Source organism: Canis lupus, chromosome 18 (genome assembly GCF_003254725.2).
Source record: "Canis lupus dingo isolate Sandy chromosome 18, ASM325472v2, whole genome shotgun sequence".
Classification (NCBI taxonomy): Eukaryota; Metazoa; Chordata; class Mammalia; order Carnivora; family Canidae; genus Canis; species Canis lupus.
This window is the reverse complement of record NC_064260.1, coordinates 34,178,930-34,206,216: the sequence shown is the minus strand read 5'-3', so window position 1 is coordinate 34,206,216 and position 27,287 is coordinate 34,178,930. Positions and strand designations below refer to the sequence as shown.

The 27,287-nt window shown below is 42.0% G+C and overlaps 2 protein-coding genes across 7 annotated transcripts in view; both read left to right on the top strand.

The window, feature by feature from the left end:
* Positions 1-27,287, top strand: part of KIAA1549L (KIAA1549 like) — a 268,498-nt gene that overhangs the window by 9,522 nt on the left and 231,689 nt on the right. The gene's annotated exons all lie outside the window — the stretch shown is intronic.
* Positions 25,410-26,618, top strand: LOC112663440 (prothymosin alpha). Its single transcript, XM_025452425.3, has one exon. It carries the CDS (start codon positions 25,597-25,599, stop codon positions 25,927-25,929), a length of 333 nt encoding a protein of 110 aa, XP_025308210.1. The 5' UTR covers positions 25,410-25,596; the 3' UTR covers positions 25,930-26,618.

Genomic DNA, 27,287 nt, shown 5'->3' with positions numbered 1-27,287 from the left:
GGGCATCCTTGCCTTGATCTCATTCAACCTTCACTATTAAGTATGATGTTGGCTGTAGATTTGTTTTGCTTTGTTTTGTTTTATTTTGCTGTATAGAGGCCCTTTATCAGGTTTAAGAAGTTCCCTTCTATTCCCAGTTTGCTGTGAAATTTTTTTTTTATCATAAATGGGTAATGAATTTCGTCAAATGCTTTCTATCTGTTGAAACCTCCACAAGGTTTTTCTTTTTCAGTCTGTAAAAAGGCATTGGTTGATTTTAGAATGTTGGATCAACCTTGTATTCCTGGGATAAATTCCAGCTTAGTCATGATGTGTGTTCCAGCTGGGTCTGATTTTCTAATCTTTTGGTTGGAAATTTATAAAGTCTTACGTTCATGAAGGGTATTGATTGGTGTGTAGTTTTGTTTTCCTGGTCTGTTTTGTCTGGTTTTGGAGTAAAGGTAATGCTATCTCTAAAGTGGTTGGAATGCATTCTCTCTTCTGTTTTATGGAAGTGTTTGGATAGAATTGGCATTATTTCTCCCTTAAGGCCTATGGTTTTATAGGTGAGATTGAAGATTGCTTAAGGGTTTCTTCAGTAAAATTAAAAATATCAGATACCTTTAGTACGTTTCCTAATTCTTGGGGCTAACAGTTTGGATATTTCCTAGACATTAGGATATTGGTTAGGTTTAAGGTCTAGGGTGAATGGCCTGGGTGAGGGGAAATTTTGTTGAATGTACTCATGAGACAGGTCACCCCTTGCTGGCTGTTGGCTATTTATCAAGTCACTTCATTTTTCAGGGCTTTAGTTTTCTCATCCGTAAATAAAAGCCTCAGGATCCTCCCTTCTTTTCCCATCCCTCAGGCTGTATGTTTATAAGCCTTGGGCAAATGTTTTGTGGGCCAGACTATTTGCATTTCTCATCTCTTCCTACATTGGTGACAAGTCCAGTCAAGGACTCTCATTCTCAAAAGGGAAGAATTTTCTCATATTTTGCTCTCATGGTTCCAACTTGAAGCCCATATAACTATTGGCTTATCTTTAATCTTCATTGTCTTTTAAAAATTGTAAAAGTAATATGTACTTTATTAAGTTCAAACAGTATACAAGGTGTATGCAGTAAAATGCAAAAGGCCTGGTTGGTCCCATTGCTATTTCCTAGAGTTGTGCTGTCAAACAAATATGATAGGTCTTTCCAGACCTTTTTTCATACAAATATTTATATCCATTACATATCTTCTTTTAATTTTGTCAAGAAATTAAGGGTGGGGGTGCCTGGGTGGCTCAGTCAGTTAAGCATCTGCCTTCGGCTCAGGTCATGAATCCAGGATCCTGGGATTGAACCTGAAGTTGGGCTCCCTGCTCAGCGAGGAGTCTGCTTCTCCCTCTCCCTCTGCTCCTCTCTCCCCTTGTACTCTGTCTCATAAATAAAATCTTAAAAAAAAATAAAGAGATTAGGGGTGGAATAATCAGAACATTTGTCACTTGACACTATATCATGACCCTGTTTCCATGCTAAGCAAATTTAGTCACAAGAGACTTTGAACTTCTTCCTGAAATTTGGAAAAACCTTTACTGTGAAAGAAAACTTTTAAAACTACAGTTTGAATTCAAACCAATAGTGTTAAAACCTCTCCTTAGACCATTTCTCCTGTTTCCTCTCTCCTTTTCTTCCTTCCTTGGAACAAACGTCCACAGATGCTAAGGAAAATCACAAACCCTTTTAAACACCAAATAGAATAGGGATAAACACTGTGTTTAAACTAATGGAGATGTAAATAAGGCCGAGTAGCTGCCCCAAGTATTTAGCCCAAGGACATTGCTGCACCTGCCATCTGTCCACTCAGGCAAGTGTTTGCCTAATGCATCCTAACCACGAGAGGGGAATTTGATTTTGATTTTGATTTATATATGTTAAATCTATTCTTAGCCTGAAATAATCTCCTGACGTCAGAAACACAAAGTGGCTTTGTTATTTATGTGGTACCAGTAAATAGGAAGGTCTACGATATTTCTAACTTTACTCTTGTGACGTGAAATATGGTTTTAAGTGTCAGAATGAAGCCAGAACTCCCAGACCTACCCCTTTACCTCTGTTTCTGGTAATGAATGCTGCTCCTCTGTCACTTGTCTTTTTATTTACCAAATGTCAACGACAAACCAAGGAAGGCTGGAGAAGAATGTGAAGTCTGAGAAGAGAATGTGTTGAAATTAATGGTGCAGCTTATAAATCCTTGTCTAAAAGAGCTGAGCAAAAATATCTCTAAACCTACGTACTTCATTACCAAATAATGAGTCTTTGTTTTGAAAAGAATAGGAGGATCTGGAATATGAGCATTATTTTGAATATAATTAAACTAGATGGAAGCGTATTAAAAAATCAGTGCCATAGAGCTGTCTCTGGCAGTTTCCTGTTATTATGTTACTTAATACTGGAAATGAGCACACATCAACCTGGTGAATCCTACAGAAAGGAAACCTTCCTTGTAGTGGATGGAGAATAATTTCTTGTCTCCAGTCCAACAATAAAAACAATATTTTAAACAAGCATTTTCCCCTCCTATGGCTACTGTGATATATTTGCTTTTCCCTGCAGGGACAGTAGTCCCTCTGGGTTAGTATAGCACCTCATACTTGTTGAAGTTCTCACTCTCTTATTTGCATCTCATGTCATTCTTAAGAGAGGGTTAAGGAAGTGATTTGCTAAAGGTCACAAAACGGCCCAGGGCTTTTTATATTCTGTGATTCAGGAATTCTGTGATTGTAGGGTTACACTATTCTGTGATTACCTAGCTACTTATTTGAAACTAGCTCAAGTATGAGTCCTTGGGCCACAGGGGAGATCTCATGTGACATATTTAGAATAGAAATAAAATATAACTGGGCTGTGTGGACTCTATAATTAACTGATAGAAATAATAGCTAACATTTTTGAGTGTTTACTGTCTGTATCAGCCTGTTTGATTTTCACAATTGTATGAAGTGGGTTCTGTTATGATCCCCATGTTTCAGATGAGGAAACTGAGGCACAGAGTAACTTTATAATTGTCCATCCAGTATCATGTGGGAGGTGTCAGTGGCGGGATTTGAACCCTGGCAGTTTCGTTCTAGCCCTTGCCCTGCTTCATTATATTGCCTTCCTCAATAGTAAGAGGCTGAGGTTACTGGCCTTTGTGTCTCATGGACCCTCTCTCTTTTCCTGCAGGTTGGGTCTGTCCTTTTGCCTCTTCCTGCAGACTGGCTTCGTCTGCTTACTCACAGCCACTTGATCCCCCTGTAACTAATCCTCCAGCGCACTTTTGCTTGCTGCAGCCAGAGTTGGCAAGACTTTTCAGTTTAAGCGCTCACCATCCAGTCTCTGTCCCATTTCTGTACTTCCCAGGAGGGAAATCAGGCTGGCGTCACCTGGCCAACAGAGTGAGGAATGTACCCCTCATCTGATCAGCAGAGGCCAGGAGAGAAGGGGCAGGTGGTACAAAAATGTCCCCTCCTTCAGCCATGGCCTATGGTAGAGGGCAACGTTAAATAAGGTAGTATGGATAGGGCAAGCTTCCCCAAATCTGTCTCTTCCATAGCAGTAAAAAAACAAGTTCATGTGCTGGTAAGCTGGCTCTGAAAAACATCGAGGATAAGTGGCCTGATTTATAGTGTTGGCCGATTTCCATGGTATAAATACTCCCACCATGGCTGATTTCAGGCTACCAATGTGACAGTGGAGTTGGGAAGAGATGTGCACAGTTGGCTCAGCGCCAATGTGATCCTGTCCCTCTGTAGGCTACATACACCACACATGCAGTGTATGCAGTAAATGCAGGATGTCTCCAAGAAGTTTAAAGTCTAGGCTTAATAGGCTAACTAACTAGGTGGGTTTATAGTTATGTAAAAGGAAACACTATTTCAAGGAAGAGAGGGTGGAAGTTAGATTGGGCATGCATTGCCTAAAATAGCTTGAATTATATAGTCCTAAGTGTGCAATCTAGTAGGCACACAGAGCTGCTTTCTAAAAAAATTACAATTTCCTTTGCCTGTAATGTCTCACTTGTGACATAGAATTAACCCTTTCACTGATTTTAAGATGTCAGACCTCATTTCCTCGGAGGTGCGTTGACTTTGTTGTTTTCCTTGCTTCCAGATGTCAGCAGTTCCTTCTCATTGGTGTCATCATTCATGGATTCCTTTCTCTTGCCTTGTAGACCTAGAGAGGTGGAGGCCATGTGGCAGCCTATTAGATACCTTTCAGTTAAATAAATACTATTATTCCTGATTGGAGGCCTTTATTTATGGTCATAAGGCCATCTCTCAGTTCGTATAATTATGCTAAAAGCCAAGACAGTCTTGTGACTGCCACCCCTGGCAACACATCAGATGCTTTAACAGATCTTAAGGCTCATCTGGTTGGCTCTTCCCTTATACATCTGGGAGGTGACTGGGAGTCTTGGCTTCTGTATGCTACTTACAGTTCTGCCGACATTCCCTGTCTTTCTGCCTGATGTGGCTATGTCACTGACTGGCCAGCTCTAACAAAGGGTGGTGTTGGCCCCTGGGAGATGAGATGAGGAAGTGTTGGCAGCATAAATCTCCTTTAGACATGGAGTTCCAAGTGTCCTACTGATGGAAGGTCAGTGTCTTTACCTATAAAAATAGCACAGTTAATTTATTCTTTTAATTTCCCAGGGGCTGTGCAAGAGAAAAATTTGACAAGATTTTCCTTTTATGTTTCACTGGAGATTTGTCCTAGTTTGTGGATATGTTGACTTCTGAGTAGGAGGACTAACATTTATGAAACAGCTACTATTGTGTTAGTCACCGGATCAGGAGTTCCATCTTATTTAACCCCCACGATGACACTGTGGGAGTAATTCTTGCCCATTTTTCTTGGAGGAAACTAAGACGGAGAGAACATTTAAGAAAGTGACTTGCCTAAGGGCACATTGTAAGTGGTGAAGATGGGATTTGAAACCAAATCTGACTACAATGTAAATACATTTTCAGCTGTACTCCGTAGGTTTCCCCCTCATCCTATTAAATTTTCAAGCATACAGAAGAGTTGAAAGTGCTGGATGATACTGTTAACATTTTGCTGTATTTGTTTGATCATATATCTTGTCTGTACCTCTGTCCATCCATTAATTCCTCTTATTTTTTTCTGATTTATTTCCAAATAAGTTGCAGATGTCAATACATGTTATCCCTAAACACTTCAGTATGCATGCCATTGATTAAACTTCAATATTCATTTATTTTTAGTTTTTTATAAGGTAAATTTTGTGTACAGAGAAATACAGAAATCCGAAGTGTATATTTCTATGTTTTGACAAATCCATGCACCCGTGTAACCCCAATTCTTGTTAGGATTTAGAACATGATCATCACCCTAGGAAATAAGTTTCCTCTTGCTCTTCTGTAGACATTCTACTCCTTCCCCATCTCTACCCTCTCCCCAGGCATCACAGTTTTGTTTAGTTTTTTTTTTTTTTCCACCATGGTTTAATTTTAATACCAGGCCGTCTTAAATAATGATGTCTGTTGTTTCTAAATGGGCTTTCCCTTGTATGTATTAATAGAGACAGTTTTTATTAAGCAGCTGGTATGTGACAGGCACTGTGCCAGATGCAAGGGGTATAATGGGGAGGAAGTGATCATTGGCTCATAGAGGAGAGAAAGTCGTCAGTCAGTTCCTCTTAGGAATAAGTATACAGTTACCAACAGGGTTGAGTGTTGTGAAGGGGAGGCCCCAGGTGCTGGGGAGCCTGGGTAAGTAAGGGGGAGGATGGTCAGGGAAGCCTTTCCTGGAGAAGTGATCCTGGTGCCAAGAGAAGAATGAACAAGAAATAACTAGGCAGAGATTTAGAGCAAAAAGAGATGTGGGTACTGACCTCTGCGGGAGGAAGTGTGGTTTATTCCAGAACCAAAGAAAAGAAGGATGTGGTCGGGTGGGCAGGAATCAAGAGGGTAGTGAGTGCTAGACTAGGCAGGAGAGGTGGCAGGGGCCACATCACGCAGGAGCCAGGCTGTTGACTCTAGCTCGCATTGGTTGATTTTTGATTGATTGGTTGCTTTATAGATTTTATTCATTTATTTGAGAGAGAAAGAGCACGTGCGTGCACAAGGAGGGGCAGAGGGAGAGGGAAAAGCAGACTCCCCATTGAGCCTTGATGTGGAGGATCCATCCCAGGACCCTAAGATCATGACCTAAGCTGAAGGAAGCCGCTTAACCAATTGGGCCATCCAGGTGCATTGGACTCTAGCTTTTAAATTAGAAGGGATGGGCAGCCATTGTGTGACCTTGACATTCAATTACCCAGTCAGTTGAGTTGGATGAAGAGAAGACATGGACTATACGCTCTGGAGTCATAACTAAAAATAAATAGTGTTGGCATGAGGCTTCCAAGTTTTAGGAGAACCTTAATTCACATTATGAACCCTACGCAGAACTTCAGATTCCTTATCATGTTCTCTCTCACCTGCCTACCAGGGCAGTAATAGCTGCTAAATCTGGGTCCTTGATACCTCCAGCTCTTGCTTGCCGGATCCTTCTGTCCTCCCTGCCTCCATCTCATTGCCTCTTTGGCTCCTTAACTAATTCCCCTGCACTGGATCCTGTTAGAGTCACAGTGACTGCCTGATGGCTTACATCCTGGAGCTGTTGTCTAATCCCATTCACTCTATCATTCTGTGGACCCTCCCAGGGTGGCCTCCTCCAAACTCGTGGATTTGATAACCACCTACGTACCAGTGATATAAAAGACTCTCCGTTCTGTCCTGGGGTTGAGATTCATATGTGCAACTATTTGCTGGATACCTCTATCCCCTGGCTACTGACATTTCAGCATTTCTTTCTCAGAGTGAACTCATTTTTTCCCAGAGTCTTGCTCCTCACCTGTATTTACTATTTCAGTGAGTGATCAACTAGGAATTTGGAGCCAGAAACCTGAGAATCATTCTAGATTCTTTTCTTTCTCTCCTTCCCTTCATTTAGTTGGCCACTAAATCTTGCTGATCATATTTCTGAACACTGTGATAATTCTGTTCCTTGCTGTCTCTGCTGCCTTTTTTTTCCCAGACCGTCTCTCTTTCCGGTCTGTGTTCTTGTCAAGGCAATGAACTGACCACTCTGCTTCAGTTCTTAGCCTCTGCTGACCAATCTCATCCTACAGCTAGAGATTTTTATAAAATGTAAATCTACCCAGCGATGCCCTATAAATCAGTTCAGCTCCATTGCTTAGCAATCTGGGTACTTTATGAATGAACCACCATCACCATAGCCAGACATGCAGTTCCCCCAAAGCCCATCTCTGCCCCTTAAAGTTTCTTCTTTCTGCCTGGGAAGCACTTCTAGGCCCTGTCTGCTTAGTTAGTAGCTGTCCTTTCTTCAAGACTCAGTCCAAGTCCTGCTTCCTTCCTGGCACACAGTCTACCCTCCTCCATGGGAGTTAGAAGCCATCCTCCTCACTCCCAATCCCTGTACCGTCTGAGATGGTTTACTGGCCTGGCTCCTTCATCAGACTGAGCCCCTTTGAGCAATTCTCTACAGGTAGACCCAGGTTCACTGGGGTCCTGGAAACCCTTTCACAACAACTATGACATGTGCAAAAACTATTTTCCTTATATTTGAGGACACACAGCCAGCCCATGTCCATGAGGAGAAATAATGAGCTTAGTGGCTAGTAAGACGACGTGCTCAGAGCAAGAGGGAAGAATATACTACAAAGTCCAGCCAGTTCTAAGGAATACAACTGAGATATAGGCTCCTGAGCACAGAAGGCAGTAGACAGAGCTGTCAGGGCAGGAAACGATGCCACTTAACTGCTAAAACGTGGAATGACTGTGAAGTCATTTTCAACTCTAAGGATGACAATAACCCCTGAAGTTTCAAAGGCCGGGATCCTGTCTTATTTGTCTTAGCACAGCGTCTTACACATACGTAATAGTTATGGGATAATCGTGGTATGTATAAAGGAAGGAGGAGAATTTCCTAGTACATCCTCACTGTACCCATAAAATCTCACTTTATTATTTCTGCTCTCAAAACCTTTCTTGACTATTCTGCAAAAAAAAATACTTATGGATAATGCGGTACTGGTGGTGGGATGGAGTGCAGGGATCGTAGCCCAGAGGACTGATTTCTGTCTACAGATGTGTTTTCAAAAATTAAACACTTGTCAAACAAAAATAAAAAGCATTTAAAAAATCAAGAGCTTCTCCATAGAAATCAGGATTTGTAGGGTCTCTTGAAATGATCAGAAGGTTGACCACACTGGTAAAATAAATTACATTCTTGCATGGCAACAATCGGCTAATGTTGAATACTGGTACCTCCTATTTTATTTTATTTTATTTTATTTTTTTATTATTTATTAATTAATTAATTTATTTATTTTTAAAGATTTTATTTATTCATGAGACACACACACACACACACACACACACACACACACACACAGAGGCAGAGGGAGAAGCAGGCTCCATGCAGGGAGCCCGACATGGGACTTGATCCCAGGATCACACCCTGGGCCGAAGGCAGATGCTTAACTGCTGAGCCACTCAGGGATCCCCTGGTACCTCCTTTTTAGATGGGGCATCTGTCACAGCCCCTGCCTCTCCCACTGCACTCACACGTTGGCTAGATGGTTAACTATGGTAACAATCCAATATTCAAATCTATAATGGCTCAAAGCCATTGCGTTTTATTACTCACATAAAAACCAAATGTGTGTACCTGATTGGCAGGGAGCTCTCAACCAAGCAGTGATTCAGGGACCCAGAATCCTTTGTGATTTTGCCATCTTCAGTCTGTGGCTTCCAAGGCAGCTGTGCTTGTCTGTAACCAGCAGGTGGAAGGGGGAAGAGATGGGGGAACAGGTCCCAAAGGACTGTGTATCCTTCTACTTACATTCCATGGATTAGGGCTCTATCACTTGGCCACACTTACCTGAAGAAAGAGGGACGGAAATGTAATATAAGAGTGGGCCCAGAAGGAAGAGAAGACAGTTTTGGTGAACAGCCAGCTAGTATCCGATCCAACTCATTTATTTTACCTTTCTGGCCCATTTAGGCATTTGAGTTTGTATCCCTGGGGATAAGGGAACCTGGAGTCAAGTCACTACCATGTCAGCTCCAGCAGGACAGGGACTTACCCTGTTTTGGTTAGTGCTGTATACTCAGTGCCTGGCACACAGTAGGTGTTCAACAAATCGTTGTTGAATATACGAAGGATTATGGTATATTTGAAATTACAAAAGCTAGAGACTGCCAACATCCCTACCTTGGCTCTCTCTCTTACCACTATGATTTGGGGAGAGTTACATAATTTCTCTGTACCTCTATTTTTTTCATCATTAAAGAATAATTATATTTCCTATCAAACACAGTTGGTTGAAGATTACATAAATTATTATGTAGCACAGTACTTGTACATAGTGCTCCATAAGTATTGGACGTAATAATAGTAATGGTATTACTATTAACACAATTATAATTCAAATATGTTAAATTTTAATAAATACATTATTAATAAAAAAAGAATATATGAAGGAGTCCCCTTGCTGCCCTAAGCAATGATAACAGCTACCATTTACTTAGTGCTTATTATACACTTAATTCTGTTAGTAGGCTGGGTGCTGTCTCAGGAAAAGAGTGCTAAGATTTGGACAGTAATCATGGCTACAGGATTAGAAAGAAGGTGGACGTGAGAATTTCTTTTTCTTTTCTCCCACTTTCAATGTTTTCCTGGGGCCTCACTCTATATATTGATGAAAAAATTTAATATATTTTTTTATTGGCTGATTGCTAGGGTAAAAGATCAGTTGTTTTCAACCTCTGTAGTTTTAAGTTTTATCTGTAGTTTTGGTAGACAGATAGTTGCTACTTCAAGCAAGATTATCCTTTCTGTATGTAACAACTTCCAGTTGTATTGTACTCAATTGTACCTAAACAGATTGGGATCTGCTACGTTACATTTGCCAGAAAATTTAGTGTCACTTTTCAGAATCACCTGCATATCTTTTAGCAGTACACAGCGTGAAGGGCAGGAGGTCTGATAGTTTTTCTGTGGTTTGAGTTTTGGATTGTGGTACATTTGAAGCAGTTTTTTGTCGTTATTGTTGTACCTTTCCGATTTACTTGGGAGTAGGTTTTGAGGTTTGAGGCTAACTAGAACGGGTTGTTGTATTTTTTTCTTTCTCCATAGGAATACAGGTAAAATCCTCCATATCTTGTTATCCTTGGCACCGCATCTTTGTTAGTTATTATGGGACCATGCAGCCTGAAGACCTCTGCTAGAGCAATTTAAGGTGATGGCATAGCATTTGGGGCAGCAGGATGTATAATTACTTTTGCATGAAGTATACCCTATTATGTGGCCATCAGACTGTTGGAAATCTACCTTTCCATTTATTGGGCTGCTGATGGTGCAGCAGCCTAACCACAAGCATCTGTCTGTGTCCCCCACACTCTGCTTGAGTCCCCTTTGAGTTCTAGGTGATGGACTAGAAAGTGAAAATCAACCAACCAACCAGCTAGCCAACCAACCAACACCCAAGGCACTAGTCCTTTGCCATGGATAGTGTTCTACACTGCTTGCTATTACGTTATCACTTACTCTTCTTCTCTTCATAGCCAAGTTAGAAGAAGAAGAAAAATCACCCATAATCGAACACAACCATTCTTAGGATTGCTATCTTTCCTTTCATCCTTTTGCCTCGAAGCCTTTTACAAATATAGCTGTAACCATAATCCATCATGGTTCCTGAACCTTTAGATGCAGGTTCCTACTTGACATTATGGGCAATTTCTGTGATTCATCTGTAGTCTGAGTTAAAGTTTAGTAATCAGTTCAGTCTCCAAATTGTCTCCTTTTAAAGGAATTTCCAGCTCCTTCAGCTCCAGTTAGTGTTTATAGCACCCTGAGATTTTTGTAATTCTTCGGGGCAGAGGGGGAGGGGAAGAGGATATTTTTCTACTCCGTTCTAAATGTCTTTGGTTTATTGTCACGCAGACAAGAACTGCTAGAAAATAATTCAAGCATCTTTACCTTTTCAGTAATCTACTGTCATTAGTCCCAAGGGTTACGGAAGATGCAGTTTCTGTCCTCTGTTAGTTTTCTCTGTTCAGGTGAGGTTAAAATCTTCACAAGTCACCAAGCTTACCTGGTGGTTGAGACTCCAGGCGGTGAGCTGGCCATCTGGTGAAAATGGACATCACCTCCTACAAATAGGCATCTCCCATGGTGGAATGCCATCCAGAGGGCCATGGTTCTGAATCCCCCTGGCTCTGTCCACTGCCCACAGGCCATCTGTTCTCCCCCACCCCAGGGTTTATTTTGGCTTTGCACACTGACGGATGAAATCTCTTCTGAGTCACCTGTGCCCACCTTGGTCTTTTTTTTTTTTTTTTTAATCTCTTCCTAAGCCTTGGAAAGTACTCAGTTTTATGAATTCAGAATGACAAAGATGAAGGAAGGAAGGAAGATATGACCATGTTTTGTCATAGGCTGTGGCATTCCACCTCCTATTTGTTGTGGGTCCTCTGCCTGTGGGCTCAGCTTTTTGGCTTGCAGCATCATAAAGCCAGAAAGAGCTGGAAAGAGCTAACCCCACTCATGCTGATGGGAAACTGATTTTTGATTCCTCATGAATTAGTTGCTTATCTCAAGCCATCTTTAAGAAGGATGTTTATTTTTTTTTATTTATGATAGTCACAGAGAGAGAGAGAGAGAGAGGCAGAGACACAGGCAGAGGGAGAAGCAGGCTCCAGGCACCGGGAGCCCGACGTGGGATTCGATCCCGGGTCTCCAGGATCGCGCCCTGGGCCAAAGGCAGGCGCCAAACCGCTGCGCCACCCAGGGATCCCAAGAAGGATGTTTAATAATTGTTCTGAATTTAGTATTAATTAGTAGAAAAATAATCTGTGTTATGTTGACATAATGTCATACATTTTGATGATGATTTTGGCAGTCTTGTTGGTTTCTGGCCTTTTAGATTTAATACCTTTTTACGAGTCAATGCTATTTGTAAATGTTAGAAATCAACCAATCAGATGTTTACAGAACATGCATGATGTGCTAAGTAAGGCCAGTGCAAGGGGAGGTTACCAAAGTGGAACCAGTAGTGCCTTTAAGAAATACACACAAGGACGTGGTTGCAAGAAAATAGTTGATTAAATATGGGAGGTAAAGCACTCAGGTGCAAAATGAGTGGTACAGAGAATGGAAGTTTAAAGAATTTATCTCATCTTTATTCCTCATCGAGTGGGCTGCCAAGTTTTGCATCTACCTTGCTTTGGGTTCCCATAGGGATGGACTAGTGGGTCCCTCATGTGGAGAACCTGTCTGAAAGAGCAAGGATTGCTGGATGTCTGTGATTTGGGGTCCCATCCCACAGTCTGGTGCTAGAGGTCCTCTGGGAACTTTCAAATTGTTGATTTTTACCAGAGCAAGTCTTACAGAACCAGACACTACCAAAAGGATCTTTAAAAAAGAGAGGTTGGCATTTTCCTCCTGAAATATATTCTTACCACAAGACAGAGTGGAAATTGTGGAATAAAGTTATCTTTAAACTGTTCTTACTTGAATTTCCTGAAACTGTAGGATATCTTTACTACAGAACTCTGCGACAGGGACTTTACAGTGAAAGTAATAGCTTCCACTTACTCTGTGAATGCCTGCTGTATTTCTGCCTCTGTGCTGAGGGCCTGGCATGCTTATTGCAGCATCTTACCTTCACAGCCATTTTATGAGCTGTGGCTATAATGATTTTCATTTTAATGGGAACACTGAGGCTTAGAGAAATGATATGGCTTTTGCCAGCACCACAGAGTGTAATGATGTGGGACCTGGCCCTCTGAGCCCAGGGCCTGTGCTCTCTCCACTGCTCTGCTGAGTGCTCTCCATGATTGTGTAAATAAAATACAAATAAAGCAGTTTTATCTGATAGGTGCATATTGTATGCTTTACAGAGAGCTTTTACATCTGCCATTTCTGTAGTATGATCTGGCCACACAGCAGGTATGAGTCTGGCTCTGGCCACAAGGATATCTACACTTGGGTCTCCACATTTTGGATTTCAGATGCACACCGAATAGCATTTATTTCCAAACTCTTATTATTGGGGATAATGAGAACTGACTAGACTGGGTTTTGACCCCCATAGTGCTTGAAATTCAAGTACACTGGCAGGAATTCTAAAAGAATTTTAGAGAAATTTCTGCAGCTCACATGTACAGATTGAATCATTTGGGCCTTTGGTCTTGTTTCAGCCCTTAAAAAATGCACAGGCCTGAGTCACACTGTGGCCACATCTAAATAAAATTTAGATGCCGTGGGATCTGGTTCTGAATTTGCCCTTTGAGCTCAGTGAATTATGATTTCGTCTGGGGACTCATCATTTTCCCTGCCCTCGGTGACCACCGCATTTCTCGTGCCGGCAATATTGAAAATAATGTTTTGGTTTCCAGTTACCTTTTATGGAATTCACGTAAATTTATGCCAGAGAACTGGATCTGAGATGATACTGAGAATTTCTCGCATCCATATGCTCAGTTAAAACATTTCCAATAGATTTCTTATATCACTAATCTGTTCATCAGTAATTCCTGAGTGCCCCCTGTGTGTCAGGTGCTGGGCTGTCCTGAAGACTCACGATTACTCTTGTCCAGCCCGTTTCTCAGGGTAGCCACTAACCACCCCTGAGTGACCATCAGCGCTCACCTGTTCACCAAACATTTACTGGAAGCCATCCATCTGTAGGGGCTGTCGGGTGTTCGGGTACAGTCATAAATATCCATAACATGTTAGGCTTGGGCTGGGAGAGCCTTGGTCAAAGAAACACTCCCAGGCATCGGAACCCAGGGAGCATCCTCCAGCAAACAAACAAGATAAATGGTAGATGACACTCATTTAACCCGTCTCCCTCATCATACAGATGAGATATTGAGGCTCCAAGAAGTCATTTGGTTAAATTAGGTAACCGATAGTACTAAGGCTTCATTTTTAGGATTTGGTGAACCTCTTTAGCTTTAAAGCTCCACCATTTGGATTAGGGACTAAAATTGCCCTTTGAAACATTTTCCTGCTTTGACTTTTTTCTGTTTTTCCAAATAGCCAAGCACTGGTAAAAAGAATGAATATCAAAAGCCCCATTTTCTAGATGATTCACTTCAAGCACAGGGAGCTTAAATGACTTGTTCATGGTCACTCTGCTGGTTAATGACGGAATCAGACCCAGGGCCCGGGGGCACCCCTGGGGCAGCGCCCTTGTGCGTCACTGGGAAGGAATAAGGGGAGAAAAGGGTGTAAGTGGAAGGTGAGGAAGGTATAGGGTCTTTGGGAGCTTGATATGGGGTCTTTGGGGTTCTGCAGTGAGGTTGCTTGTTCTCTGGCACTACCTGCGCTGTGTGGGTGGCATGCTGATTCAAATTTTTCTACTTTTATTCTTTTACCTTCATCCAAAGCATCCCCTTCCATTGACTTTCCTGCTTTCCCCTTTCTTGTTGCTGTCACCTGACTTGACGGCAACGTGGCATCATTTATTGAGGATTTGACACACTCAGAGTCTCTCCCCTCTAGGTCCTGCACTCAGTGTAAGCAGCATGAGGATCCATGTGGAGACCTTCCTCTCCCCTCCCTCAGCTTCAGAGTTTCTTGACTTTTTAATGGAAACCATCTTTGTTTTCACTGGGGTTCAACTGCTCTTCCCCAGTGGCCACGCCCTTGGCTCCCTACAGGAGCATATGCCCCTCTGACATCTTAGACTCGTATTCCACACCGTCTACAACCTCCTGTCATTCTGGTGCTCGCCCTCATATGCCCCGTTGGCCTACTTTTTGGCCTCTCTGAGGTTTCTGCCCCGTCCACCTCTGACTTTTATGTTAGTCTGTCTCCCCCATCATGCTTTGGTTTTCTTCTCCATCCAGCCAAGCCCCACGCATGTCTCAGGCTCTGGGCCTTTCTGTCTTTCACATCCTGGGTACCCTCAGCGTTGCGATACTCCAGCCATTCACTCTGTCTGCCTCAACCCACAGGCTGCAGAATATATGAAAATACAGCTGGTAGTTACGATACTTGTTTCCAGCATCCCTGTAGTCAGTGGGCCCGCCGCTGCCCATCTCAGCTGGGTCTTTGGTGCCATGTACAATATCCTCATGGATTTCTCATCTGTACCACTTCCCATTTTCCCAAGTGGCTCTTCTGAATGGCCACGGCTCTCCTGGAGCCTTCTTCCCTGCTTCCAATAGATGTCTTTGGTGGCATCTTCTTTACCTGCTCATCGATTAAATGTGGGTATGCCCTCAAGGTTCTGTCTTAGCCTTCTTACTTTTAGCTTCACCAACATCCCAGTGTAGACAACTCACAGTGCTGCATCTCCACCATAATTTCTGCTGTGTTCCAGCCCTGTTCTCTGTTAGGGACACTTCCAATTAGATGCTCTCCAAGCACCTTGCACTCAGTGGTTTGCCGATCTGATCTCCTGACCTGATCTTGTCCTAGTCCCAGTCTTGGTGAATGGAGCCTCTGTTTGCGAGGCCACGCAAGCCAGAAACCAGAGTCATCCTAAGCGCCTCTGCTCTCTTTCAGCTGGCACATCTAATTGGTCCTTCGGTTCTGTCTCCTTAATATTTCCTGTGTCCTCCCTTCCTCCTACAGCCTTTGCTCAGGCCCCTGAGATCTCCCATCTGGTGATTTCTGTAGCCTCCTATGTGGTCTCTCTCCTCCTTCCCGCCTCAGTTCATCTTCCGTAGGTCTTTCTAGATCAGAAAACAAATTACATTTCCTTCCTTAGCCTAGGGCTGAAAATTGTGTCCAGCCCACAGATGGGGTTTTATTTGACTCCTAGCATTAGTCTGCACCAGAAAAGCAATTTTCTTTTGGCTTCACTTGCCTATATTGCAAATCAGAACATTTCATGTTAACAACTCTAGATTTCTCGCTTACCTTTGAAAACCGGAAATTTTGGCTCTCTGGCTTCGGCATTCCTCTAGGCCAGCAGCTGGCTGGACAGAAAGACATCTGTGCCTCTTAGTGGGGTGTACCCTCTCCAGTTAGTCACAGACCCTCCCTTCCCAGGTGCGCTTTACTGTCTATGTCACCCACCTGGGTTTGGTTTGTGGAATGAAGTTGGGCCTCCTCTAGCTGCAAGGGCCCCCCCCGCTGGAGTCCTTGTGCCCTGTGCCCATCAGGCTTCATTTCTGGGAGTACCTCAAACTCGGCATTCTGTTTCACACCTCTGCCTTGGCACAGATCCCTCTTCTGGCTTAAACTCCCACAAGAGGCAGTATTCTTTCCTGGGGATCTTGGCAACCAAGGAAGATGATAGTTTCATCCTTAATCATTTGGATCAGGCGCCCATGAACCCCTAGAGTATTCTCTCCTAAATTATTTTGATGGCAATACACAATAAGAACTACATTTTTTATTTTGGTTTGGCGCTCACATCCACACGTGTGCACGCACACACACACGTCCACCACTGAACAAAAGTGCTGGGAAATAATACTCTTCCTTCTTCCCTTCTTTTCTTTCTCTTCTTTCCTCTTCCTTCCTTACTCCTTTTCTTCCTTTTACTTCTAGGCTGGTCATGACCCACTAACTTGATTTCATGATCCAGCAATGCATCACAATCCATACTTAGAAAAACACCACCCGAAGGAAGGGGTGTGTGTGTGTGTGTGTGTGTGTGTGTCTATAAATCCTTAAGATTATGTGTTTAAATTTATTTATTTATTTTATTTATTTTTTTTTTATGTGTTTAAATTTAGTGGATACCATACCTGCATTTTTTCTGGGAGAGAGGAACTTCGTTGGCACTCTGCTTTCCAAGGGGGCTTGATGAAGAAAACCGATTTCATAACCACTGATTTAGATCATTTATTTTCAGTGGGATTTGACATTGCCAGTTTGGCACACCCAAACACAAAAACTAGTGATAATTATTTTGAATGTGGACCCTTTATGTCAGCTGACAGGTCCTGTATTGCTTGTTGTTAAATGAAGTTAATACTTGTAGACTCTCAGGGAGAGTGAAATGGATCCTTTAAATCTCTTGTACAATGCAGGAAGGAAAAACCAGGTGAGGCACCGTAAAAAGGATTTGCTTGGTGAAGGAGGTGAATGAAACCTTATTTGAAGTCAAATAAAATAACAAATGAGGGAAAAAATGTTTTTGTTAGATATCAGGTCATTTATTCAACAACTGTCCTTGGTAATTGGAATGAAGAAAATAGTGGGGAACAGAATAAATATTCTTGCCCTCATGGGTCTTCCAATCCAGAGAAGAAGAATGGAAAATAGAAATAGAGTATCAATAAAACATTGATGTAAATGGAATAAATATCATAAATGTATTGAGGCCAAAATATATAATAGAAAACCTTACATTAGGTTTGTGGAAGGGGTTGTGTAGGAAGTAGCTGAAAAGACTTAACAAGATGACCAAAATTATGTTGAGCTAGGAAATGATATAAACAGTGGTTTTGAATAACATACGATTCAAATAAAACTGTCGTAGCAAATTAACAAAAAAAAAAAATTCAAGTTGAATATCCTCTTTTCTGGTACTGTCTTTTTTGGTATCTCCCTATATGTTATGTTTTCAAAAGAGCCGAAACCCGCACTACAAATAGTATCTTATCTGTGTGCTTGGGTGACATCAGCCCTGTTTTCAGAAGGTGAAGGCTGTATACCCGTCAGCTTATGGACCTGGTCTGCTCCAAGGAAGGCTCATGATTTCTCCAAGTAGGGTTATTTATTATTACCCATGTGGCCCACTCCTTTGAGTGATTCGGGCAGTTAGAGCAAAACTCTTTACTATTAAGAGTTGAAGAACAAAAGATGATCATTGTGATGAGTCTTTTTTGTTTTGTTTTAATAACAAAATACAATTTAATTTTAATTTTTTTTTTGTGTGTGTGAATCTAACAAAACCACGTTGTTCCCCCCTGACATGCAGAGAAGAGAAAAATATAATCCAAAATCCCACAAACCCAACCCACCTGCTGTTCGCGTTTCTGTTAGTAACTGAGTGTTGCTTTAATTTGCTTGGCTCGCTTTCAGAATGGCTGGGAGGGGAGGGGGCTCCTGCAGACTCCCACGAATGCCTCACACGTGCGCAGGCCATCTGGGCACACGAATGTGCATGTGCGCAGGAGGGGTGGCTGCCGGGACCCCTAGGCTTTCCATTTGGTGTCTCTGTTTTCAACTGATCTTTGGTCCAAATTGTATGACCTCGTAGGTCTCACAGACAGGTGCGTGTGGATGGGGGGCTGCAGCACACGCTTACCCTTGCTAACATGTTGTAATGCAGCAGAAATCTTGACAGCCTTAGCCAAGCTCCCGGGAGCCCTGAAATTCTGGGAGGCTTGACATTTGCTCTCTGCTCTGTACTTTTCTTTCTTTTTTTCTTTTGTACTTTTCTTTCTTAAGCCCCCCCTACCCCCCCCCCCCATCCCTATACTGCACTGAAGGGATTATTACCTCCCACTGCATCATCTTCACGGACCTGATTGAAAAGATTCAGGGCACCTTCCAGGAAGCAGTGAGTTTGCTACTGCTTGATTCTTCTTGTTCTTTTTTTTTTTTTTTTTTTTTTTTTTTGCCTCCTGGAACTCTTTGGTTAACCTTTGCTTTCATGTACCCAGATGCCAGATAAGGTCTTCTTGCTCCGTAAACTCTGCTTTTAGGTTGGCTCGAGCTCCCCTGTTGCCTGCAGGTAGACGTATAAGGCTCTAAGCTGTCTGCCAGTTTTCAGGAGCTTATGTTCTTAAACTCGCTTCTGCCTTTGAGCTTCTGCTTGCGCGGAGTGAGCTCAGTTTCGGTGCTCTCTGCCCTTGTCCTTCACTTGGTCATCTAGTGCATATGGAATTTGGTCCTTTTTATTAATTTCTTTAAAAGCATGTATGAACCAAGCATTTGTAAGTACGCAGAAAACTTTAGTTTTTAATTAAGAAAAACATTTTTTATATTACATCCCCAGAACTTATTTATCTTATAACTGGGAAATTTGTACCTTTTAATCACAGTCACCCATTTCACCCATCCCTAATCCTCACTCAGACTCTGGGGACTGCAGATCAGCTGTTTCTATGAGTTTAGATTCCTTATATAAGTGAGCTTATATAGTATTTATCTTTGTCTGACTAATTTTACTTAGCATAATGCCCTCAAGGTTTATCCATGTTGTCACAGATGGCAAGAGTTCCTTCTTTTTGTGGCTGCATGATATTCCTCTGTGTGTGTGTGTGTGTGTGTGTGTGTGTGTGTAGCATAGGATATATACATATCACATTTTTTTTTTAAGATTTTATTTATTTGAGAGGGAGAGAAAAAGAGAGAGAGAGAGAGAGCACAAGCCAACAGGGGGAGAAGCAGACTCTCCGCTGAGCAGGAAGCCCAGTACGGGGAATGATCCCAGAACCCTGGGATCATGACCTGAGCTGAAGGCAGATACTCAAGAGACTGAACCATCCAGGTGACCCCATATCACATTTTCTTTATCCATTTATCTGTTGATGGACTCTTAGATTGTTTCCATGTCTTGGCTATTGTAAATTATGCTATGAGGTGGAGGTGCAAATATCTTTTTGACAGTGTTTTTGTTTCCTTTTGATAAATACTCAGAAGTGAAATTGCTAGATCATACGGTCGTTCTGTTTTTAAATTTTTGAGACACCTCTAGACTGTTTTCCATAGTGACTACCAATTTACATTCCCATCACCAATGCACAAGGGTTCCCTTTTCTCCACATCCTCATCAATACTTGTTGTCTCTTGTCTTTTTGATGATAGCCATTGTAACAGGTGTAAGGTGATGGCTCATTGTGGCTTTGATTTATATTTCCCAGATGATTAGTGATGGTGATTACCTTTGCATGTACCTGTTGGGCATTTGTATGTCCTGTTTGGAAAACGTTCAGTTCCTCTGCCCATTTTTAAGTTGGATTGTTTTTTTTTGCTACTGAGTTGTATGAGTTCTTTATGTATTTTGGATATTAACTTCTTATCAGATATATGATTTGCAGATATTTTCTCCCATGTTAGTGGGTTGCCTTTTCTTTTTGTTGATGGTTTCCTTTGCTGGGAAGAAACTTTTTAGTTTGATACATTCCACAAGTTTGTTTTTGCTTTTGTTGCCTTTGGCAAGAAGACTTTAATGAGAGTTGGGGAGTCCAAAAGATTTGCACTGCAAAGCAGGCAAATGGCTTTTAAAAAGTTCATGCTGTGTCCCTGTTCTGACGGGTTCTCTGACCCACTCTAAAAACCCTCAGCCTTTTGCTGCCATCTTTCTCTCTTCTCTCTTCCCTTTCATCTCCAACCCCTCAAAGTCCTCAGCAGTTTTCACTGAGAGTTGTTGATGTTTTTTTGGTCACTTCATACTCTCAATGATCCTGCATTTGGGGTGGGGGGGGGATGTGTCTAATCTTCCAAGCCCAAGGAGGTCATCAAGTTTTTTTACATCCTCCTAAATAAGATAACTCCCTTCTTAAGAGCTGTGAAGATAATATGAAGTTCCCCTTTTACTTTGTTATCTACCTTCTAGAGAAAGAGAAATTATAGTAAATTTGACTTTCTGAAATGAGAAGTAAATATTTGTTGTATTCAAAAAATAAAGATCGGAAAGTACCTTTTGCTGCACCTTCTTTTCTTAAATGAACAATAGCTAATATGTTTTGGATTAAGAGAGAAGTTCTTTTAACCAATAACTGTTTGAGGAACAATAGAGGGTAGGAATTAAATTATAAGCAGGAAGTGAAATGCAGGGGGCTTTGCCACTTGTCAACTATATGACCTTGGATTTGGACCAGTCACTTTTGGGATATCTATCTATCCATCTATCTCCATCCATCTCTCTCTCTTGATATATATATATATATATATCCATCCATCTCTCTCCTTTCTATATATGTATATGTGTGTATATATATATATCTTGTATATATGTATATACATATACATATATGTGTGTGTATATATATCTTGTGTGTGCCATTTTTTTGCACATCTCTGTATCCCAGCTCTCTATGTCCAAGGTAACACAGATTTTCGTGTTAAAGGGTTGGTTACCTCACCACCTTAAGATTAGGTGTCCTGCCCTTAAACTGAACTCTAAAAAAGGCCAAAAGCTGCTTGCGTGGAAAACTTTTTCTCCTGTAAAATAACATAAAGGTCAGTGTTTAGGTGCCAGGGGTACAGAGGGCAGGTGTCATAACACCTGTGTTTGTTTCCATGCCTCCAACACTGAGACCAAATCATGTCAACACTGACACTTTGTGAAACCCCAGACTCTTGAAGGTTGGTGTACTAATGTATTGGCTTAGTGGCTTTGCAGAATTCTTCATCAGGGTCAGAAAGCGGGTGGTTCATAATACTTTTCTCTAAAGGGCTTTTTGCAAGAAAGCAAGATAGAGGACATTTACCATCCTGAAGGTTTCCACTGAGTTCTTTTTTTCTTGCTGGTTTTCCTGGTGATTAAAGGAGGTAGCATTTCTTCCAAGATATTTCCCTCCTCTGTTGTGCTTCATGGACATTTTTGTTAATCCACTAATACCATTAAGGGTAGGCTCCAATGTCACACAGTTTGGATTGTGACTTTTCCCAGAATCAAGAACGAAGGTGAAAGAAAATCAATACAGATCAGTTGCTAAATCAAGGTCACTCTGCTTGCTTTTTCCTTTCTGTTCTAATTCCTCATTTATTCTCTTTCTTTGGAAAACACCCCTTTTGAATGACTTCACTTGATCATTATCATAATCCTCTTTCTCAGTTCAAAGTGAAAACCCCAAGCTTTCTTTTCTAGTGTATTCTTGCCTCTTTTTTTTTTTTTTTCCCTTCCCTGTACTTTTATTTCCATAGTGGTTTTCTGTAAGTCCTCAGGGTATTTTGGGATGAGATTTGGAAGGAAAGCTCAATACACTATAGAGTTACCTTTCACCCAGTCTCAGAGTATGAAAAATAAAAAAAACTTGAAACAGTCAGGAACAAACCCAAGGGAGTCTGGGCTGGCCGGGGTCACAAAAGCCATTTTGTCTTTTCTCAATCTCCTCTCTATTACTGCTGCCTTTCTTTTATTTCTTTTTATTTGTGGCCCTCTGCTATGCCTGCCTCTGCCCCCACTCTTCTTTTTCACAGAACGGTGGATGTTAGATGTGGAGCATGGACCATGGGACTAATGAAGACCAACCCCCTAATTTTTTTTTGGAAGAGGAAGCTAAGGCTTGGACAAGTTAGCATTAAAGGAGGCAGTGCACTGTAGCAGAGAGATTTTCCCAAGGTTTGGGACCACAAAGGGGTGGGCTCACATGCTGGCTGGGCCATTCACTAGCTAGGTGCTCTTGGGCAAGTCTCTTAACCCCAAGGCTAATATGTGAATGGGGCAGTAATATTCCTGGTGGAGTTACCAGGGTTAAGTGTGATGGTGAATTTCCTGTTCCTAGGCCATGCCTAGGAAATGACTCCAGAAAAAGGCAACTGTTATCATAAGCTACTTAGTATCTGGCTTGGGTCTTGTTAAAAGTTTCTTATTCCAATGGAGGATGTTAATCATCTGGGTTCTGAAATAGGTGCCTCAGAACCTCTGGTGCTCTGCTTTCCAAGATTTTCAGTCTTCATAGCTTTTGACCTTGAGGTTGGCTTTTCAGCCCATGACCTCATCTTACCCCTTGAAATGAATCCTGCATTTTAAATTCTACTAGGTTCCCTGTGGACCCACGCACAGAACACAGATGGGGATGGGTAGAAGTGTCAAAGTCCAAGACTTTGTCCTTGGACTAGGTGTAGGATCTGGGTCCATGGAGGAGGAAGAAGGGAGTTCCAAGAAAAGGGAGCAGGATGAGCAAAACCAGAAGCAAGGATTTGCAGACGTGTTTGGGATGTAGTGAATTGTCTCGCAGGCCAGGAAGGACACAGTTTCAGGAAGGCAGGACTAGCCCACTCTGGGAAGTGCTGCAAAGTTATGGAATTAGGAGAAAGTAGGAAAAGTGAATGGGTTTGGCTACCTTAGATTCCTTCTTGGGCTTTGCAAGGGCTGCTTTGGTGGAGTGGAGAGGACACAAGCCAGGTTGTGAGGGTTTACGGATGGAGTGAGAGGTGGGGAAGTGTGGTCTGTTAGTGTAGACCTAATACCTTCACCTGCTGGTCCACAAATTCTTTAGCCTAGGTTGTTAAAGGTGAATGAGAAATACAAAGTTAATGTAATATATTTTTCAGAAGTCTAATTTTATCTATCTATCTATATCTGAAAGATTTTATTTATTTGATAGAGAGAGAGCCTGAGTAGAGCTGGGGTGGTGGTGGTGGTGGAGGGAGGGCAGTGGGGGACAGAGAGAGAGGGAGAAGCAGACGCTCTGCTGAGCAGGGAGCCCAACATGGGACTTGATCCCAGGACCCTGAGGTCATGACCCGAGCAGAAGGCAAACACTTAACCGACTGAGCCAGGTACCCTAATTTTATTTATTTTTAATAGTCATCCATAATCTGAGATTATGCTCTTTCTTTCTCGGTCTCAAAATGCCTTTTCTGTTATGAAATGATGATTCTCAACCCCAGCTGCACATTAGAGCCACTTGGGGAGCTTTTAGAAGGGATAGAGTCCTGGCTGCCCTCAGGTAACTGAATCAGAATCTGGGACAGACCAGGTACTAGTGTGGGTGTGGTGCTCCCCAGGCGATTCTTTGGTGCAGCCAGGATTTCACACGAATCTCTCCGCTAGTGCGTGGTAGGAATTTTGTGGTGGTGGTGATTTCGTTTTAATGTTTAAATGCCCTTGTTTGGCAAAATTAAAAACTGGAAACTCTTGGTTCATTTTGCCCAACCTTGTTTGTTTTGCTTTATTTTCATTTTTATTTATCCTTAAATTTTGCTCTACTGATTTGTAAATCAAATCAAAGGGCAGGGACCCAAGTGCTGGTAACACTAAACATGACAAAGGGAGAGTTTGTTAGAGTTTTCTTTTTTAAGGAGTTCGCTCCTCTGGTCCTTCTGCCTGGCGTTCAGTGTATTTACATTTTTCAGAAGCAGTGCGTTCATATTAGGTAAAAATCACATGTGCTCCCCAGCGCAGACTGAGTATCACTGAGAATTATTGAGAAATCAAGTCAGACTTTCAGATTTGCTGGATGTCAGGCATGCAGGGTGTCCTCCATATGAGCCTTCTCTTGCCTCTTTTGTGGGGAAGAGGGTTCCTGTGGTTCATCATGCCTGCCCTTCCAGCTACACACAGGACGTCTTGTCCTTTTTGACCTTGAAGGTAAGACCATCTTATACTTAACAACTGCAGGTCTGAAACGTAGCACCGGGGTAAGCGAAACATTATCCTTTCAGCTTTGTGGTGCTTCTAGTTATTTTAATGTTTAAAGGTCAGAGTAGGAAACATCTTAAATGCAAAGCATTTAATTTCCATTAGAGTTAAAGGTTTCTTTTTTTTTTTTTTTTTTTTAATTTTTATTTATTTATGATAGAGAGAGAGAGAGAGAGAGAGAGGCAGAGACACAGGCAGAGGGAGAAGCAGGCTCCATGCACCGGGAGCCCGATGTGGGATTCGATCCGGGGTCTCCAGGATCGCGCCCTGGGCCAAAGGCAGGCGCCAAACTGCTGCGCCACCCAGGGATCCCAGAGTTAAAGGTTTCTAAGCCTGTGTTACAGCCAATAAAAATGATGATGTTTAAATCAGCTAGTGTTCTATTTCTTACATGAATATTTTATATGAACTACACAGGAAGAAAAGCCTGTATGTTTTCCCAACATTATGTCCAGTGGCTGTTGGAAACTTGTCTCCTTGGGTTATCATATGAGTAACTCCTGTTGTATACATCCAGATTGTAAAAAGGATTACATGTATTGTTCTTGAGTCTTGTTTTACAGACTAAGTATATTGGCCAAATCCTGCTAATATAGGCATTCCCTGAAATACTAACACCCTTACAAACTTGCTATAAATAAGACTGTGTGGGCTGGACGATCCTGGATTCTATATTGGGGCAAGAAGTGGTATTTCTGGGTCCTTGCCTTGCTCTAGTATTAGTCCTGAAGTATATAGTGTCATATAGTAATGAGTGTCTTTACGGAGGTTTGGCCTCAGAGAAACCAGTTTTACTTTGTTTACCCCAGTTTCCCCAATTTATTTGAATATGGACTCCTTTTATTAAGAATGCCTATTAAGGGATGCTTGGGTGGCTCAGTGGTTGAGCCTCTGCCTTTGGCTCAGGTTGTGATCCTGGGGTCCTGGGATCGAGTCTCTGCAGGAATCCTGCTTCTCCCTCTGCCTATGTTTCTGCCTTTCTCTCTGTGTATCTCATGAATAAATAAAAAAAAAATTTAAAAATCTTTTTTAAAAAAGTGTCTATTAACATTCCACAGAGTGAGTTATGGAACATGACTTTTGTTAGATGTGGATTTAGAATAATTAATTCTAGGAGAAGATGTTTTCCCTCAACAATGCTCATTTAGCCCACTGGCTGCTCTGAAAAGCCATCTTTGCATTGTTCCTGTGTCCGGCTCCCCGTTCGCCGCAACCACCTCCGCCGCGCGCCTCCTCCGCCTCCGCGGACTCCGGCAGCTCCCTCGCCAGAGTCCTCGAACTCTTGCTCTCTTTTTAATCCGCTGCATCGGATCACCGGCGTGCCCCATCATGTCAGACGCGGCCGTGGACACCAGCTCCGAGATCACCACCAAGGACTTAAAGGAGAAGAAGGAAGTTGTGGAGGAGGCAGAGAATGGAAGAGACGCGCCTGCTAATGGGAACGCTAATGAGGAAAATGGGGAGCAGGAGGCTGACAATGAGGTAGATGAAGAAGAGGAGGAAGGCGGGGAGGAAGAAGAGGAGGAGGAGGAAGGTGATGGAGAGGAAGAGGATGGAGATGAAGATGAGGAGGCCGAGGCAGCTACGGGCAAACGGGCAGCTGAAGACGATGAGGATGACGACGTCGACACCAAGAAGCAGAAGACTGATGAGGATGACTAGACAGCAAAAAAAAAAGGAAAAGTTAAACTTAACAAAAAAAAGGCCACCGTGACCTATTCACCCTCCACTTCCCGTCTCAGAATCTAAACGTGGTCACCTTCGAGTAGAGAGTCCCGCCCGCCTGCCCAACGCGGGCAGCGCCACCCGCAGATGACACACGCTCTCCGCCACCCAACCAAAACCACAACGTGAATTTGCAACAGGGGAGGAAAAAAGAACCAAAACTTCCAAGGCCCTGCTTTTTTTCTTAAAAGTACTTTAAAAAGGAAAATTTGTTTGTATTTTTTATTTACATTTTATATTTTTGTACATATTGTTAGGGGTCAGCCATTTTTAATGATCTCGGATGACCAAACCAGCCTTCGGAGCGTTCTCTGTCCTACTTCTGACTTTACTTGTGGTGTGACCATGTTCATTATAATCTCAAAGGAGAAAAAAAACCTTGTAAAAAAAGCAAAAACAACAACAAAAAAACAATCTTATTCCGAGCATTCCAGTAACTTTTTTTGTGTATGTACTTAGCTGTACTATAAGTAGTTGGTTTGTATGAGATGGTTAAAAAGGCCAAAGATAAAAGGTTTCTTTTTTTCCTTTTTTGTCTATGAAGTTGCTGTTTATTTTTTTTGGCCTGTTTGATGTATGTGTGAAACAATGTTGTCCAACAATAAACCGGAATTTTATTTTGCTGAGTTGTTCTAACAAAAAAAAAAAAAAAAAAAAAAAAAAAAAAAAAAAAAACAACAATGCTCATTTAGAATTGTTATACTGTCACTTAGCAAAATATGTAAATACACTTGATCCTCGAACAACACAGGGGATGGGTTAGGGATACTGATCCCTGTGTATTAAAAAATCCAAAATAATATTTGATTTCCCCAAAGCTTTTTTTTTTGTATATTTTTTTATAAGTTCGGTTTGCCAGCATGTAGTATAACATCCAGTGCTCATCCTGTCAAGTGCCCCCCTCAGTGCCTATCACCCAGTCACCCCATCCCCCCACCCATCCCCCAAAGCTTAACTACTAATAATCTATTGTTGACTGGGAGCCTTACCAATGATATAAATAATTGATTAACACGTATTTTGCATGTTATTATATATTGCATTCTTATAATAAAATAAACTAGAGAAAAGAAAATCTTAAAAAACTCACAAGGCAAGGGCACCTGGGTGGCTCAGTCAGTTAAGCATCTGCCTTCAACTCAGGTCATGATCCTAGGGTCAAGGGTTTGACCCTGCTTCAGGCTCCCTGCTCAGATGGGCATCTGCTTCTCCCTCTCCCTTTGCCCCTCCACCTCACTCATGCTCTCTCTATCTCTCTCAAATAAATAAATAAATAAATAAATAAATAATAAATA